The sequence below is a fragment of the Ovis aries genome, chromosome 5, assembly GCF_016772045.2.
Source record: "Ovis aries strain OAR_USU_Benz2616 breed Rambouillet chromosome 5, ARS-UI_Ramb_v3.0, whole genome shotgun sequence".
In the NCBI taxonomy this organism is placed as follows: Eukaryota; Metazoa; Chordata; class Mammalia; order Artiodactyla; family Bovidae; genus Ovis; species Ovis aries.
Window position 1 is genome coordinate 5,027,653 of NC_056058.1, and position 17,242 is coordinate 5,044,894.

Here is a 17,242-nt window from a genome sequence, read left to right on the forward strand (position 1 = left end):
AAAGATGTTCAACATTTTCGGTTATCAGAGAAATATAAATCAACACCACTGTGAGATACCACCTCACAGCCACTGGAACGGGCAAAATTAAAAGGATGGACCATAGTAAGTTCTGTCAAGTATTTTGATCAGTTGAAACTCATACATTTGTTTGTGATGTAAAATGAATCAACAACTTTGGAAGACAGTTTGACAGTTTACAAAATGGATTACTTTGTTGGCTGTGCTCGGCCTTTGTTACTGCGCCTGGGCTTCCTCCAACCGTGGCACGCAGCGGCTACTCTGTCGCGGTGCACCGGCTGGCGGCTTCTCTTGCCGCAGAGCTCCGGCTCTAGTGTGGCCGGCTTCACTAGCTGTGGTGCACGTGCATGGGGTGACTACCCCATGGCATGTGGAATCTTCCCGGGCCAGGGAGCGAACTCGTGTCTCCTGCACTGGGAGCTGATTTTTTTTTACCACTGAGCCACCAAGGAAGTCCCAACCGTTTCTTAAATAAACATACACCTACCACTGGACCCAGCCATTTCATTCTTAGGAAGTGACCCGAGAGAAATTCAAGTGTATGTTAGAAAGCTTGTACAGTGATGTTCTTAGCAACAACTTTATTTGCGATAGCCAAAAACTGGCAGTGATACGAATGTGAGTGAATGAATGAGCAAACTGTGGTCCATCCATACAGTGGAGTATTTTTCGGCAATACCAAGAGATGAACTACTGATACCCAGGACAACATGGCTGGATGTCTAAAACGGCAGCCAGATCAGCCTGTTCTGCCTGCACTAGGCAGCCTTAGCTCCAACCACTGCCTCTCCCCAGATCTAGGCTCTGCTTTGAGGAGGGACCATCACTGAGCCCAAAGTCTGTCCTGCTTTATTCAGTCATGGATTCAAAATTTGTAATGGTCACTTTTAAGTCCAAATCTAAAGGTATCCATAAAACAGCCTGCAGAGAGTTTCAGGCCTCTGAGCGATCAGGAAGGATGTATTCATTTCCTTAGGCTGCCACAACTTAAAAAAAAAATAGAAACTTTTTTTTTTTTTTAAGCAGTCCTGGAAGCCTGAAGTGTGAAATCAAGATGTTGGCAGGGCCATGCTTCTTCTGAAGGCTCTAAGAGAGAATCCCTCCGGTACCCTTCTCCCAGCTTCTGGTGGCTCCAGCAATCCTTGGCATCCTTTGGCTTGTAAATACATTAATCCCTGCCTCTGTGTCCTCATGATTTTCTCCTTGTGTGTCTGTCTTTTCTCCTCTTCTAATAAGGACGCAGTCATTGGATTCAGGGCCCATCCCAATCCAGTATGACCTTGTCTTAATTCGATTAAGGATACCTGCCAAGACCCTATTTTCGATGGAGTTTATATTCTGAGTTTCCAGGTAGACATGAATTTTGAGGGTACCATATTGAACCTGGTACAGGGGCCCCAACTTCTAAGTGAGCAGAGCATACTTCCCTGGAGGCCATGGGAACCATGTCAGATGCATGGATAGAGGTGTGTACAGACAGCTCTCAGAAACCCTAGCGGCTGATGCATGGCTGGGGTGAAAAGGGCAGTGAGGAGGGGAGGCTTCAGGAGTGAGTGAGGAGGGGCGAGGGAGCTATGTGTCTGGAAGGACAGTATAATGCACCCTGGTACAGGAGTGATCACCTTGTTCTGATGCTTTAAATACTCAGGTTAGTTCTTTGCAGGCTCGGGGCAACAGATACAGAGATTTGTACTCAGATCTGACTGTGAGATTTAAGGTAACAGCCAGAGTGATTTTTCAGAGAGGACAGAACATCAAGCATCCATTTATTTGATGTGTGTGGACAAAGAGTCCAACCAAGGGTCAGACGGTCAGATGTGTCTCTGGTACGTGAGCTCACCTGGCCCATCTTACTCTGTACACCAGTGACATGTCATCAGTGGAGCCTCAGTATCATGCAGCACCCAGGCCCATCCCTTCCCTGACTGGACTTGCTGAGACTCAGTTTCTTCCTCTGTAAAGTTGGTCCATGGTCCTTAATGGATGAGATGGGTAAAAGTGTCCAGGCACAGGAGGAAGGCTGACAACCTTATTTCTCCTTTCTCCTGTCTTTCTGCTCCCAAAATTAGAGGCCAAAGGGAGGAAAGCAAGGAGGAGATGAAGGAGGGAGAGTTGATCTCCAGCTCTCAATGAGTCTGTGTTTTGTTCTGTGACCTTGGTTGAGTCAGTGGCCATTTGCAGGCCTCAACTGCACTTTCTGTGAAGTGGGTTACAGGAATTTGGGCCTGAGGACCTCCAAAATCATTGCTAAGGTTCAGATATCTCCCTGGGAAGACCTGGGGTCTTTCTCAGACCCCAATGTTGGGCCTGGGGGGTTCCTATGTTGTCCAGAGGGGACTCCAACCTCTTTCTTTTATAGGTAGGGAAAACTCTGGCTGTTTTGGGAGAATGGGCAGGGGTATAGCATCTAAGACTCGGGGCTGGCTGGAAGCAGGAAGCAGGATCAGACGATCTTTTGGAGGCGGGGCTTCACCTCTTCCCATAGGGTGGGGTTGTGCAGCCCCAATTTATTTGCATATGATGTGACCTAACCAATCAGAGCCCAAGGCCATTGGCCCATGGGACCTCCCTGAGGTCCCATCCCAGGTGGTCAGTCCTCAACTGCTTCAGAGGTCTGTCTCCTGCAGGTCAAGACCTTTGTCGTGTTCACTGCCTGGTGTCCTGGAACCAGCTCCATTCACCTCCTTCTGACCCAGGTAAAGCAGATGGTCCTCATCAGTGGGCAGAAAGTCAGAAGACCTCTTGGCTCCAGGGGGCAACTCCTCAGCACCCTGCAGGAAGGAGAGAAGAAAGTCCCTGTCAGAGACCCCCTTCTGCTGTGTCAGCTCAGATATTCTCCAGATGGGGACAGAAGACCTGGGAGGACAGAGCCTGGGAAGAGTGACACAAGGTCACCTTGGCAAGTCCTGTCCCTTCTGCCTCCAAAACCTCCATCCACTTCTCTCCCCCATGGCCGTGTCACCTACGGTCCAGCCCATCCATGCGCCCATGGATGCCTGTACCTCTCCTTTCTCTGACTCTACCTATTCTTCAAGAAAATAAATTATTTCCCCACAGCAGCTGGAGGAAGCTTTAAAACACTTCAAATCCCAAATCCCTGTCCTCACCATTGAGTCTGCTCTGACCTCAGGGCCTTTGCACCTGCTGTGCCCTCCACCAAGAATGCCCTTCCCTCAGATTTCCCAGTAGTTGTCTCCTTCTCATTCTGGACATTAATAATGTCACCTTATCCAAGAGGCCACCCCCATCACCATATCCTATTTTATTTTCTTCCTAATACTCACCACCTGCTTAGACCCTATTCCTTTCTTGCTTTAGCTTTCTTCTGCTCCTGCCAGAGCATGTCTGGGTACACAGCAAGTGCTTAAAAAATAAGGGAATGAAACAGGGAATCCAAAGCAGGAGCAGACTTGGATCAGACACCCCCCCACCCCAGGGACAGTGTTTCCTAAACTCAGGGTATTCCCATAGTAACCACACGGCTCTGGTCAATGTTGGTCTACCCCCTGTCATGTTTCTTACGTAAAATTTTTTCTAAGTTGACTCACTTTTGAATTAAGCAATTTTATTTTCAGGAGAGACTTTATATCAGTAACTGAAAGACAAGTCAGTTTCACTTGCCATAGACTGGAGGTAGTTGTAAAAACAGATACAATGAAAATGAACAGTATGAAAGTTTGCTCAGTCCTTGTTAAAGTGAGTAATAGAAAGCGTTGAAGACGCACTAGCTCCCGGCTGAGCCTTTCCACTGGCGGTAAGGAGAAGTTGAGAAAGACAAAAGACGGTGACTCACCATGTCACTTCCCTGAGTTAAGGTCACACACAGAGCACCTGAAACCACTTCACTGCCCCTCCCCGTGCTCTGGGATCCCAACCCTGAGACTGACCTTCATCAAACCGTCATCCAGGGAGGCCACCTCTTCCTTGGGGGCCACTGATGCTGTCTGCCGCATGAGGTCCCACCAGAGCAGACCAGGACCCAGGGCACTGCGCTTGGTGGGGCCTGAGGGGGCAGAGAGAAAATGGAGCTATTTAGTGAGGGTGGTGGGAAAACTGGAGACCAAGCCCTGGGGAGGAAAAGGGAGATCTCTGATGGCTTCCAAACTCAGATCTGACAGTGACCCACTGGGGACACTGGCAAGTCTCTGCCTCTGTCTGGGCCTCACTTTCTCATCTACACAGTGAGAGGTTGTAATAGACAACAGTGGATGGCCGGGAGGGCCCAGCACATGGCTCCATTTGCTGCTGTGTCCCCAGGGTCTAGAATATTGCCAGAATTGGAGAAGGACCCAGTAGAGCCCTGGTGAATGGAAAGTCTGAGACTCGGGAAGAGAGAATAGGTACTATTATCACTATTAATTTCTTTTAATCTCTTTCCACTTCTTCATGGGATTCAGAGTTCCCAGAAGGGAGCGGAGTTGCCAAGACTTCGGGGGAAAAGATATTTCAGCACCAAGGACAGCGTCTTGTGGCCCCTCCCCCACCATCCCACATCCTCCAGCAAAGACTTTATCTTTGGAGCTGAAGAGGGAATAGAGAGGCGGAGAGGGGATGCCTCAGTTTCTGCCTTTGCAAAATAGGACAAGTCGCACAAGGTGGAGGGTGTCATGAAGGCGATGCAGCAAAAGGGTGCAGATGCGCCTAGTATACAGTGGCCGCTTGACTGACAGAACGGTCCTCCTTCCCCTCCCTGCGCGGGGAGAAGGCAGAAGGTGGACAGGGTGACCTCTAAGGATGCCATATGCCCTCCTTACCCGTCAGGCAGCTGACAAGGGCTCCACATAGCGCAGTGCACAGTGTACCCAAGGCACCATAATAGAGATAGGAAATGGCATAGAAGTTGTCAGCTAAGGTTGGCTGATCAGGGTCCATTTCCAAGCTAAGAGAGAGAGAGATGAGAATGAATCTAAAATCCATTTCGTTTGCTTCCTCCTGTCTACACGTTCACAACCCAGCCCAGTTCTTCATGCTGCTTGTCTGGACGTATGCCAACTCTCCTTCCTTCTTGCTATCCCACCAACACCTTCAGGCAATGTCTACACACAAGCAGAGGAACATTACTAAAACGTAACTCAGGGCTTCCTAGGTGGCGCAGTAAAGAATCTGCCTGCCAGTGCAGGAGGTGCAAGAGACGTGGGTTTCATCCCTAGGTCAGGATGCCCTGGAGGAGAAAATGGCAACCCACTCCAGTATTCCTGCCTGGAAAATTCCATGGCACACTACAGTCCACTACAGTTGCAAAAAGTTGGACATAACTGAGCACATACAAATAAAACGCAACTCAGGTTGCCTCCTGCTTCTGCTTATCACCCTCAGAATCAAAGCAAATTAAGCTCTAAGAAGAAAACAGGCGTGAATCTTTATGACCATGGGTTTGGCAATATTTTCTTAGATATGACACCAAAAGCTCAAGCAGCCAAAGAAAACGGAGGTAATTCCCTGATGGTCTAGTGGTTAGGATTCCATGCTTTAACTTCTGAGGGCTTGTGTCTAACCCCTAGTCAGGGAACTAAGATCTCGCAAGCAGCATAGCATGGCCAAACAAAACAAACACAGAGGGACTTCCCAGGTGGCTCAGTGGTAAAGAACCCACCTGCCAATGCAGGAGAAGCAGGTTTGATCCCTGGGTCAGGAAGATCCCCTGGAGCAGGAAATGGAAACCCACTCCAGTAAAAAAAAAAAAGAGAGAGAGAGAGAGAGAGAGAAAAGGATAAATTGGACTTTATCCAAATGGAAAACTTTTGTGTATCAAAGGATACTGTCCACAGAATGAAAAGATAACCCAGAGGATGGGAGAAGTCGTTTGCCAATCATATATCTGATAAAGATCTAATATCAAGAAGAAAGATATAAAGAACATATAAATTAGAACTCAATATGAAAAGACAAATGACCCGATTTAAAAATGAGCAAGGGATTTGAGAAGACATTTGTCCAAAGAAGATATAAGTATGGCCAACAGGCACGTGAAAAGACTGTCGACATCATTAGTCACTGGGGAAATGCAAGTCAAAACCACAATGAGTATTATCTCATACCCAGTAGGATGGTTAGACCTCAGAAAAAAGAAGGGGATAATAAAAGTATTGGCAAGGATGTGGAGAAGTTGGGATCTTTATATATTTCTGGTAGGAATGTAAAATGATGCAGCAGCTATGCAAAATAACCTGATGGTTTCTTAAACGCTAAATACAGAACTACCATACGACCCAGCAATTCTACTCCTAGGTATATACCAAGAAAAAAGAAAATATATGTCCATACCAGCACTTGTACACAAATGTTCATAGCAGCACTAGTCACAATCACCAAAAAGTAGAAACTACCCAAATGTCCGTCAACTGATGAAGGATAAACCAAACTGGTCCATCCCTCCAGTGAAATACTATGAGGTCATAAAAGAATGAAGCGCTGAACACACTCCAGCGTAGACAATCCTTAAAAACATCATTCTGAGTGAAGGCAGCTGGGCGCAACAGGTCATACGGTGCACAATTCCATTTATACGAAATGTCCTCAGCAGGCAAGGCCACAGCGACAGACGGTAGATTAGTGGTTGCCTGGGGCTAGAAGTGAAAGCCGCTCAGTCCTGTGCCACCATTTGTGACCCCGTGGATTACACAGTCCATAGAATTCTCCAGGCCAGAATACTGGAGTAGGTAGCCATTCCCTTCTCCAGGGGATGTTCCCAACCCAGGGATCGAACCCATGTCTTCCACATTGCAGGTGGATTCTTTACCATCTGAGCCTCCAGGGAAGTCAGGGGCTAGAGGGAGGTGGAAATGGGCAGTGACTGCTAAATTGTATACGGTTTGGGGCTTTTGTCTTTTTTGTTTTTGAGGTAATGAAAATGTTCTTGAGATGGTGGTGATGATTGGATAACCTGGTGAATATACTAAAAACCACTGTTAAATGGCTAATTTTATGGTCTGTAAATGATATCACAGTTTAAAAAGAATCCAATTTCTCCAGTTGAACCTCATCTCCTATCCTTTCTTCGGCCATTAAATCCACTCTAACCTCACCATAGCTGGAATGCACTACACTGAACCCTGGCCTCAGAGACTTGCACTTTCTCTTCCTTCTGCGGGGAATGCCCTACGCCCAAGCCCCGCCCCCCACCTGCTCCTTCCCAGTAGGGACTCAGCTTCAGGATCCCTCTGCAACCACACTCTCTCTGGCCACGCTTCCCCGCTCAGAGTTTACCTGGAGACCCTGCTGGAGGCGTTGGCAGTGAGAAGACGGTCCAGGAGACCAGAGGCGTTGGCTGAGGGCACAGCACAGCCGGACGCTGACGACGGAAGGACCCCCATGGACTGCGCGCTAGGCGGGTACAGAGTGGCGCCCACGGCCACCCACAGCGACAGCGCCAAGCCCACTGCCAGCCCGGACAGGACGCCCTGGTGAGGGACCCAGTGTCAGCGGGGGTCGATGTTGGCCCACTCGCGCTCCTAGTCCCTCGCCCGCGTAGTAATACGCACCGGTGTATTGCAGGTGGGGACGAACATCCCCAGGATGAAGGCTCCGAGGAGAGGGCCGCTGATGACTCCCATGACGGTGAAGGAGCCCTGGGGGAGTGGGTGGGAGGGTGACTGAAGATGAGTCGTCCCACCTTTCCTAGCCTCAGTTTACCCGCTGGGAAAGGAAGACCCGGGGAACTCCACTGGCGGTCCTGAGACTCCTCTATGCCTCAGTTTCTCTAAAGGGGAAGGGATGCCCTATTCTTAGCTCTCTCCCAAAGATGCGGATTCGCTCTCTTGACAAATCTGGTTCCACGACCATGCCAGGAGGAGGCCCTTCTTGCCCCCAGGTCACTACTCCCCCCTCCCAGCATCCCTGTTTCAGGCCAGGCCGCGGCCATCCTGCTGGTGGCATGTCAGAACTCAGTTCTGCCGTTGACATGTATAACTTTCTCTGAGTCTCAAAGAGGATGATGCCTCACCTCTTGGGAAGATGGTGGGGGGCGGGTACTTACCTGGAGGACACCGCCCCCCAGTAGGGACGACAGAGCTGCCACGGTGAGACAAGCTGAGCCGTAGATGAGCGCTGTAGCGGATGGGGATGGCTCTGTCAGTGGGGGGAGGCTGCCCCGGCCCCCCACCCAGGTCCCCCCAACTCACAGAGCCCCTTGGAGATGATGACCAGTCTCCGAGGGGCCAGGCTCGGCAGCCGAGGTTTGATGAGGTCCTCCACAGTGACGGCAGCCATGGCGTTGATGCTGGTGGACGCAGTGCTGGAAGAGGGGCGTACAAAAGAGGGGGGCGTCCTCAGGGACTGGCCACCTCTTGCCCCCAGGGCTTACCTGCTGGAGGAGGCCCTCAGCTACCCACAGCAACTGGCCTGCCAGGACCCAGCCCAGCCCAAGGGCAGAGGCCTGGGCAACAGAATCCCTCAAGAGCAGAGGCGAGGTCCGCCTCCGTACTCTCCCGCAGACCTGAGATACCCTCACGGCGGCAAGGACACCCATGACCGAGGACGTGAATGACACAAGGTCTCATTACAAAGCAGTGATGGGTGCAGAGAAGGGCCACATAGACTCTGGTCACAGCAGGAGCAGCGATGCGACCAGAACTCAGGGGAGCTCTGAAACTGCCAGAGCCGGAGGCCCCTGAGGGCGGAAGTGGGGGATCGCTGTGCCCCGGTATTCAGAACAGCGGTACCTGCCCCATAGGCACTCGACAAACATTTGTTTGATGGAGGGAGAACAGAAAGAAGAAAGGGAAAGGAATCAAGTGTAACCCTGGCGGGCAATAATGGGTAAAGACCCCGGATCTGGGGTCCTTGTGCCCAGGGTATGCCTTCCATTGGACCCCACTTACTGGGGACTGAGGAGTATACTCTGGACATGCTCAGAACATCACAATGAGGCCCCAGGGGCTCAGATGTGGCCAAGTGAGAGAGCAGGGTCACTCACCTGAGGGTGCCACTGTAGGCACAGGCCAGAAAGAGCCCAGGGACTCCAGGCAGGTCCTCAAAGATGTCCAGCACCAGCAGGGGCATGTACTGGAGGGAGTCAGGGGTCAGCCTCCAGGACAGCAATGCCCCAAGGGTAAGGGCATCTATCTGTCCTCACACTGCACAGTCCCAACACCCAGTACAGACCAGACTCAGTGGGCACTCAGCGCATGTTTGTTGACTGACTCTGCGATCCTGGGTCATTCCCACTTTACTGATGAAGCCAGTGAAGCCAAAGAGGGTCACTCCTTGCTTGAGGTTACACAGGCAGTCTGGGATCCGACCCCGTGGACTCTGAACCCCATGATCAGAGCTCCCCCCAGAGTGAGCATGTCTGGGTCCTGGCCTTGGTGCTAACCCTGACTTGCCTGTGGACCTCAGGCAGTTGCTTTACTTCTGATCTTCTGCCTCAGTTTCCTCATCTGTAAATCAAGGGCCATGGCAGTCTTGGCCCCATCACATGTTGAAAGATTTTGGTGGGAAACTAACTGCTTGTGAAGGGGCATGAGGCAGTGTAGGTACTTGGGACATGAGAGCTGGTCGTCATTGATACTGTCATCATTTCATGCTGCGCTGTGGTCCCATGGCCTCCTTGATAGCCCTCAAGGAGTCTGAAATGCCCCTCCCCTCCCCCATAAGATTGCATCACCTCCCAGCTCCTCCTCTGTGTTGAGTTCTTTCCTGCCTCTGGACATTTGCACAAACTGTCTCTCCACTAGGAATACTTTTCCTAGTGGGTGGATAGGAGGGGCCTAGGGAGCCTGGACCAGACTCACCTGGTCTGGGGCAGAGATGCGCCCTGCCAGGAGAGGGTCACAGTCAAGGTAGAACGTGAACATGACGACGCCGCAGGCGGCAGCGCTGGACACGATCAGGAACAGGCCCAGCTGGTTGATGAGCACGGCCCTGGAGGGGAGAGGTGGTCGCAGGACTGGAAGGAGGGGCTGGCACGTCCCAGAGGCACCCTGCCAAATACTCACAGCTTGGCTTGCTTCTCCGTGCGACAGGCCACGTAGCGCTGCACCTGTGCTTGGTTCACCCCGTACATCGAGAGCCACACCAACGTGCCACCCACCACAAAAGTCCAGAATGTGTAGCGGCTCCTCGGGTCCAGGTCAAAGCTGGATGAGGATGGGGCAAGTCAGCCACGTGGGAACGCTACACTGACTTCGCCCTCCCAAGTGGCCCCAGATGCCTATTCTGGACCTGATGGGTCTTAAAGGGACATTTGGGGCTAGGTTTTGAAGTGCGAACAGGAGTTTGCCAGATTAAAAGTTCATGGGTTTATTGAGTCATCCACATGTATCCAAAAAACATTTTTTTTTTTTCTGTGCCTAACTGGGATCTCAGAGAGCCTTCAATTCCCAGAGAGGGGGAGCCAGGGTTTTGGCTAGGTTTTCTGGCTGAGGAGGGGAGTAGGAAGGGCTTCCTGGGGGAGGCAGCATTGGCGGGCTTCTCCCAGGGCAGAGATGCCAGCTCCATCACTCTGCCGTGTCTTCCTCTACATTTTCACGTACTCCATCAGGTTGATCCGGGAGTGGTTCTTGGCAAGCTCGAGTACTTGCCCAGGTCCACCCACGAGCACAGTTCCACGAGCCAGGACAACCCAGAAACCACTCAGCATCACCAAGACCTGAAACACGTCAGTCCAGATCACCGCCTTCATGCCGCCCTGCAAGGTGTGACAGAGAGGGAGATAGGGGGTCAGGTGGGGATCTGTCTGCGGCCTGTAGGACAGAGCAGAGGTGGGAGGGAGGAGGAGTCAGGCGGGGGACCTGGCGGGATTTGGCCTGGCCTCCAGTAACAGCTGGGACCAATGGTCTTCTCTGCCTCAGTTTCATCATCTGTAAAATGGGGTTAATAATAGTACCTTCTTCAGGGTATCATTGCAAGGAATAGATTAATTGATACCAGAAAAATATTTGGAAGCGCATACAAGTGTTCAGTGAATGATGGCTGCCACTATTATTATCACTGTTACTACTACTGTTATTATTAGCTGTTGTTTTTACCCATCTAGCCTTCACACCCTTGCCTTCCCTTGGCAGCTCCTCGGTTTCCTTTGGAGAAGCCCCTTCCGCACTTCTAGGTCATTCAGGTGAGGCTAATCCTGCTCCCAACTCCAGGAATATCCAACAGAACATCCTAGCTCCCCAAACTTCTGCGAATGGCTCATCCTTTACTGAATACCAGAGCCAGACAGAACCCTCCTGGGACTTCAGTCAGTCCATCCTGAAACAGGAACTCACTTTCTGCTAGAATGAAGCCCAAAGAGATGCAAGCCCAGAGCTAGTGAGGTTCTTAACAGATGGGAGAGAACACAGAGGGCTCTGTTGTAGCCCCTGGATCCAGCCATGCCGTATCCTTGGACTTTCAGCAATAAGCCTTTCATAATAAAGGTGAGGAAGTAGGCCCAGTCGGGGCACAGTCTTCCTCTGGAGAAAGGGCAGGGAGGGAAGCGCATGGGCCTGGCCAGCCTCTCTCCCACTCAGGGGGCATGCAGCCCCAGGCGGGGCAGGGGGAGAGGGACAGTCACCACAGTAGTGTAGAAGGTGCAGATGACTCCGGTAGACAGGAGCGATGCCCAGACGTCCAGCCCCGTCACTGCAAGCAGACCCTCCTGTCAGGTCAATTTGCAGGCCGAAAGCTTGGCCTTCCCCTGTCCTGGGGAGTCAAGCAGGATTCTTCTCTCCTAGAGCTGTCCCTCCCCTCACCCCGGCAAGTCTCTAAGCCTTTGTTCCTTCCCGCCACCACCGCTCCCCATCCCTGCCCGTTCAAACCTTGGTTCAGGATGAGCGCGGGGGCGTAGATCACTATGCCGGTGTACAGCATCTGCAGATAGAGGGCAAGGGCAGGGAGGCTGGGGGGCACCTGTGCGAAGAGGGTATTAGGAAGGAGCTAGGGGGAGGAGGCCGGTTGGGGTACTTGACTGAGGGCAGATGGGCCGGGCCACGCGGGATCCGGGTGGAGTCAGGGAGGAGGTCTGCGAGAGGCCGGCGGGCCGGACTTGCAAACAGAGCCTCCTGGGGCGGGGCCAGAAGGATTGTGGGAGTGGCCAGAAGGGTTGTGGGCGGGGCCTGGACAAGGCTTTGCAGAGTGGGAGTGGGGTCGTGAGGGGTGGGAGCCGGGTTGTGGGCGTGACCGTCCGATATTTGGCCCGAGCTGGACCCTGGGGGCGAGCGCGGGGCCGAGGCCACTCACTGTAGCCACCAGGTACTGCAGAGTCCCGCAGAGCCGCACAGCGCGGCTGAAGCGCATCTCCAGGTACTACAAGGAGAAGCCGAGGGTTCGTGGTCAGCTGGAGAGTCCCCCTTCAGGGACCCGAGGCTTCTGGGTCCTTCACCCGCACTCTTGGCTTCTGCCCGCCCATCGGAGGCCAACTCCACACTCTTGCCCACGGCGGAGAGGGGGGCGGAGGGCTCCCTCCAAGCACCCTTTCCAGTCTATCTGCACACACTTGTGCACACTCGCCACCCCCGCGCCTGTGCATACGGCGTGTGCCCGTGGGACTGCACCATCAAGCGTGCACACGTTGGTCCCACACGCTCCCACTCATGTCTGACCGTTCCCCTGGGGCTGCCGCCGCTCCGAGTCAACTTTCTCAACAGACAGTGCCTGTGACTGGCTGTCTGCTGTACGACCGGTCAAGATTTGAATCTTCGTGCTCACTGCCCCGGGGCGAGTCTTGGGCAACCCGAGCGGAGAGGCAACCCCTTGTGGAAGGTAGGAAGCAAGCTGCGGGGAAGTCGGATTTCGAATCCGGAGCCTGCCGCCAGGCAGTCACTCGGGTGGACGCAAGCCCAGGCTTGCGGGCTGGGGGGGGGGGGGGCAGGTGTGTGCCTGTCCACGTGTGAGAGCGCCCCTGGCCGAGCCTGGCTCCGCCCTGAGCGAGTTTCCACCCAAGAGAACCAGGACGCCGGCTCCTCTTCCTCCTTCCTGCCCCGGCCTCACTGCCTGCGGCTTCTTCCCAGAACCGTCCCCACCTGTCCATCTCGGAGGCTCCCCAGTTACAGCACCGGAGAGCCCGCCTGCGGCCCCCTGCACCACGGTTCAGAGCCTTAGGGCCTCCCCTGCCGCGTCCCCGCGTTCCCAGTCAGGCAGGTCCTCAGGCCCTCCGGGCGCCTGCCCAGTACCTCGTAGGTGCTGGTGAGGCCCAGGCGGTAGAAGATCGGCAGGAAGAGCAGGGCAGTGAGCAGAGAGTTGAGCAGCTGTCCCAGGCACATCCAGAGGAACTTGAGGCCATAGCGGTAGGCCTCGGCGGGCACCCCCAGCACCTGCACCGCCGACATGAAGCTGGCGGCCAGCGAGAGGCCCACCGGCAGGGCGGACAGGCGCCGACCCCCGGTGAAGAAGTCCTCGGCGCTGCGCTGCCCGCCTCGCGCTACCCCGACCCACAGCCCGATGCCGGTGGACACCAGCAGCATAAGGGCGAAGACCCCGTAGTCCCAAGCTCCGAACGTGGCCCGCTCCTTTGCCTCGACGGTGGCCATGAGGCGCGCGGGAGGGGACAGGCGCGTCCTCGGCCCCTTCCAGCCACCCCGCGTGTCTCGGCTGAGGGAAGTTGGCAGCGGCCGAGGAGGCAAGGCAGCGCGCAGGTGGCAGGATGCTCAGCGGCGGCAGCGACACCGCGCGCCTGTCCCCTTTGGTCGCCCCCGCGGCCCGGGGCTCCCTGGGCGAGAAAACTGTGGCTCCTCGCTGCAGCTCGTCTGCCTCCCTGTCACCCCTCTTCGTCCTCGCGTCTGACTGTCCGTCCACCTGGCCTCTCGCTGCGTCCAGGCGCCCAGTGCAAGCGGTACGTCCCCCGCCCGGACGTCTGTCCCCGTCCTTGGGAGCTGTGCTCAGGGCTGGCAGCAGGAGGTCTCGGTGGGGCTTAAAGGGGCAGCTCCCGGCGGCCGCGGGCCGCGGATTTATTGGGCTCCGGGTCGGCGAGACTCCGCCCCCAGACCTGGGGCGGGCAGGACCCGCACCCTTTCCGCCCTGTACTCCGTCAGATGGGCCAGGACTGCACACTTAGGTGGCTGCTGAGGGGTGGGGGGAGGCTCCCAAATGCCCCCTCTCCCCCTGCTTTGTGGGGGCACTTTCCGCTGACCATAAACTGTTAATGTCTCCCTTGGACAGGTGGGGAAACCGAGGTCCACAGTTGGCATGTCACTCGCCCAGGGCCACGCCTCTGGGAGCGGTGGCCCAGCATTCAGATCCCCGTTGTGCTTTTGTACCCTGAGCTAAGGGGAGCTCACTCGCCCACAGAACTGGGCTTGCTTTCAAGGTTTCAGGGTCCCATAGGGACAACTTTCTCTGCTTGAACCCCGCCCTCAATTGGTACTTTGACCCTCTCCATTTCTCTAGAGCCTAGCAGGAGGGCATCACCAAACCCGGCCCTCAGGCTACGTTGAGTGGAAGGCAACAGGTTCCTTCAAGTCCTGAATGCCATCCATATTTGAGAGAGACTTTGCGTCTCTCTGGGCCTCAGTTTCCCCATCTGTAAACGGGCATAAAATAGCCCTTGCCTCAGAGGAACAAACGGAACCTGTATAACACAAGCCTGGCACAGAACAAGGACCTCATTCATTCATTTCTTCATGTATTCATTGGCTCCTCACCGAACACGCATTGAGAGTCTACGCTGTGTCAGACGTTAAGTGTACGGTGGTGGTCATGGCAGAGGGCCTGACCATGTTCCCAAAAAATGGAAGGACATGACTACCTGGGGAAGTAGCATCTGGCATGTCCCACAAATGAGATCAGAGGTACAGAGGAAGGGGGAGTCCCTTGTTTCGGGTCATGCCCTCAAGAAACCCACACTTTGTCATCTGGAGGCTCTGACCACTGGATTCGAGTCCTAGCTGGACCTCCAAAAGCTGGATTCCCTCCTCCATAAGCGGGGGGATCTGAGAATCTGTCCTCCTAGGGCACTGGGACCCTCCTCGGCCTCTGCCGCCCCCTGGCGGCCTCCTCTGGCCTACACACATCACCCAAGCTGGGTCCAGTGACCACCAGGCAGCCTCTGTTTGACCCGGGACTGTCTTATTCCGTCTCCACGCAGGGCTGCAGAGCCGACTTACTCCTCCCTGGAGATGCGATGCTGTGGCTCCACACGGCCATCTGTTGTCTGCTGGGATGTCTGCACCCTTCGCTTTATGGCAGAAAGCGAAGAAGAACTAAAGAGCCTCTTGATGAAAGTGAAAGAGGAGAGTGAAAAAGTTGGCTTAAAACTCAACATTCAGAAAACGAAGATCATGGCATCTGGTCCCATCACTTCATGGGAAATAGATGGGGAAACAGTGGAGGCAGTGACAGAGTTATTTTGGGGGGCTCCAAAATCACTGCAGATGGTGACTGCAGCCATGAAATTAAAAGACACTTACTCCTTGGAAGGAAAGTTATGACCAACCTAGATAGCATATTAAAAGCAGACACATTACTTTGCCAACAAAGGTCCATCTAGTCAAGGCTTATGGTTTTTCCAGTGGTCATGTATGGATGTGAGAGTTGGACTATAAAGAAAGCTGAGCGCTGAAGAATTGATGCTTTTGAACTGTGGTGTTGGAGAAGACTCTTCAGAGTCCCTTGGACTTCAAGGAGATTCAACCAGTCCATCCTAAAGGAAATCAGTCCTGAATATTCAATGGAAGGACTGATGTTGAAGCTGAAACTCCAATACTTTGGCCGCCTGATGCAAAGAGCTGACTCACTGGAAAAGACCTTGATGCTGGGAAAGATTGAAGGTGGGATAAGAAGGGGACGACAGAGGGTGAGATGGTTGGATGGCATCACTGACTCAATGGACATGAGTTTGAGTAAACTCCGACAGTTGATGATGGACAGGGAGGCCTGGTGTGCTGCGGTTCATGGGGTCGCAAAGGGTTCGACGTGACTGAGCGACTGAACTGAACACCCTTCGCCTTTGCCAGAAGGGTACGGAGGACACCGTGTTCCTCCTCCGTTCCCTTCTCTGCTGCATCCTCCTCAAAAACCTGTTGGGAAAGGGAAATGCTGGAAGATTCCCCGCAAAGCCAAGTAAGAAAATGCAAATATATGCAGATTGATGCAAGTTCGGGGGTGGGGGGGGGGAGCTGTCTTGTCTCCCCAAGGGGTTTGAAGTGGGGAATCGTCCCTTGCCAGCTCCTCTCTTCTGAGAGGGTCCAGGCTGCAGACAACACTTGGGCTGAGTCCCTTTCATTAAGCGCCTACTGTGTGCAGGGCCCTGCACCAGCCACTGGGCACACAACAGGATGCAGGTGGACATGCCCTGCAGGGCCGTGATCAGCTAGCAGATGAATACCCATTTCAGAAGCTAACAGATGACAAGAGTGTAGCAAGGTCAGAGATGGAGACAGCCTGGGGGAGGGAGGTGGGGGACACAATATGAGGCCTCAGAGAGGGACCCTGCAGGCAGAGAATGAGCCAGGTTTGCAGAGAGCTGGGGGTAGGGCTCTGAGGTTGGAAAGAGCAGGACAGGGAGGATCACTGTAGACTCTGAGCCTTGGAAGGGGTCTGGATTTTATTCTGAGGGCACTGGGTGGGAGCAATTGGAGTCTGGAGCAAATGAGGGACCTAGTTTCCCTGATGGGTCAGTTGATGAAGGGTCCACCTGCAAAGTAAGGACCCGGGTTCGATCCCTGGGTCGGGAAGACCCCTGGAGAAGGAACTGGCAACCCACCCCAGCATGCTAGCTTGGGAAATCCCATGGACAGAAGAGCCTGGCAGGCTACAGTCCATGGGGTCATAAGAGTTGGGCACGATTTAGCGACTAAATCACCACAGGTTCTTAAAAACCCACCAGGTCCATGGCAGGGGTTGAGGGTGGGGGAAAATGGGTAGATTCAGAACATGTGGATTTCCTGGATGGTAGGCTGAGTTGGAAGCCCTGCTGGGTGGTGGTTGCGGGGTAGGGGGAAGTGTGGAGGAGGGCAGGGAGGAGAGAGGGGAAGCAGTTATGCCTTTCCTGACTGTATGATTCCAATTATGGGATGGGAGGAGGGCAGGCAGGACCCGAGGACTCCCCCTGGATGGGGGAGAGGAGCAGGGCAGCCTCTTGAGAGCCCAGCAGCAGTGGTCTAAGCCAAAGGGGCAAGGATGTCGGGGTGCTGAGGGGATATCTGCCTGGGCATCCCCAGTGTGCTCGTGTCTCCTTGGAGACAGGGCAGGGGTCAGAGATGAGAGGTTGTGAGCTGTTCTAGCTGCTCCAGAATGACCTGCTGGATATGTCCCTGAACATCCCATCCTGCATTCAGTAAAAGCAAACCATTATTACTACCAGTGGCTG

The 17,242-nt window shown here is 53.9% G+C and overlaps 1 protein-coding gene and 1 long non-coding RNA gene across 4 annotated transcripts; one reads left to right on the plus strand and one right to left on the minus strand.

Moving 5' to 3' along the window:
- Window positions 1-2,474: 2,474 nt before the first annotated feature.
- Window positions 2,475-13,859, minus strand: SLC5A5 (solute carrier family 5 member 5). 3 transcript variants are annotated; one of them, XM_042249654.2, is made up of 17 exons: window positions 13,110-13,859; window positions 12,178-12,243; window positions 11,757-11,808; window positions 11,513-11,580; window positions 10,752-10,820; window positions 10,494-10,648; window positions 9,957-10,097; window positions 9,753-9,882; window positions 8,936-9,024; window positions 8,142-8,254; window positions 7,997-8,067; window positions 7,503-7,589; window positions 7,228-7,421; window positions 4,776-4,900; window positions 3,909-4,024; window positions 3,306-3,384; window positions 2,679-2,792 (listed from the first exon to the last, which is right to left on the minus strand). In XM_042249654.2, exons 1-16 carry the CDS (start codon window positions 13,464-13,466, stop codon window positions 3,313-3,315), a joined length of 1,905 nt encoding a protein of 634 aa, XP_042105588.1. In that variant the 5' UTR covers window positions 13,467-13,859; the 3' UTR covers window positions 2,679-2,792; window positions 3,306-3,312. The 3 variants fall into 3 exon arrangements, with proteins under 3 accessions (XP_042105587.1, XP_027825236.1, XP_042105588.1); XM_042249653.2 differs by lacking the exon at window positions 3,306-3,384 and having other exon boundaries at window positions 2,475-2,792; XM_027969435.3 differs by lacking the exons at window positions 3,306-3,384; window positions 10,752-10,820 and having other exon boundaries at window positions 2,475-2,792.
- On the plus strand, window positions 11,929-17,232 carry LOC132659862 (uncharacterized). The gene is made up of 2 exons (XR_009600781.1): window positions 11,929-12,699; window positions 15,020-17,232. It is a non-coding gene; the product is annotated as an uncharacterized LOC132659862 (long non-coding RNA).
- The last annotated feature ends 10 nt before the right edge of the window (window positions 17,233-17,242 follow it).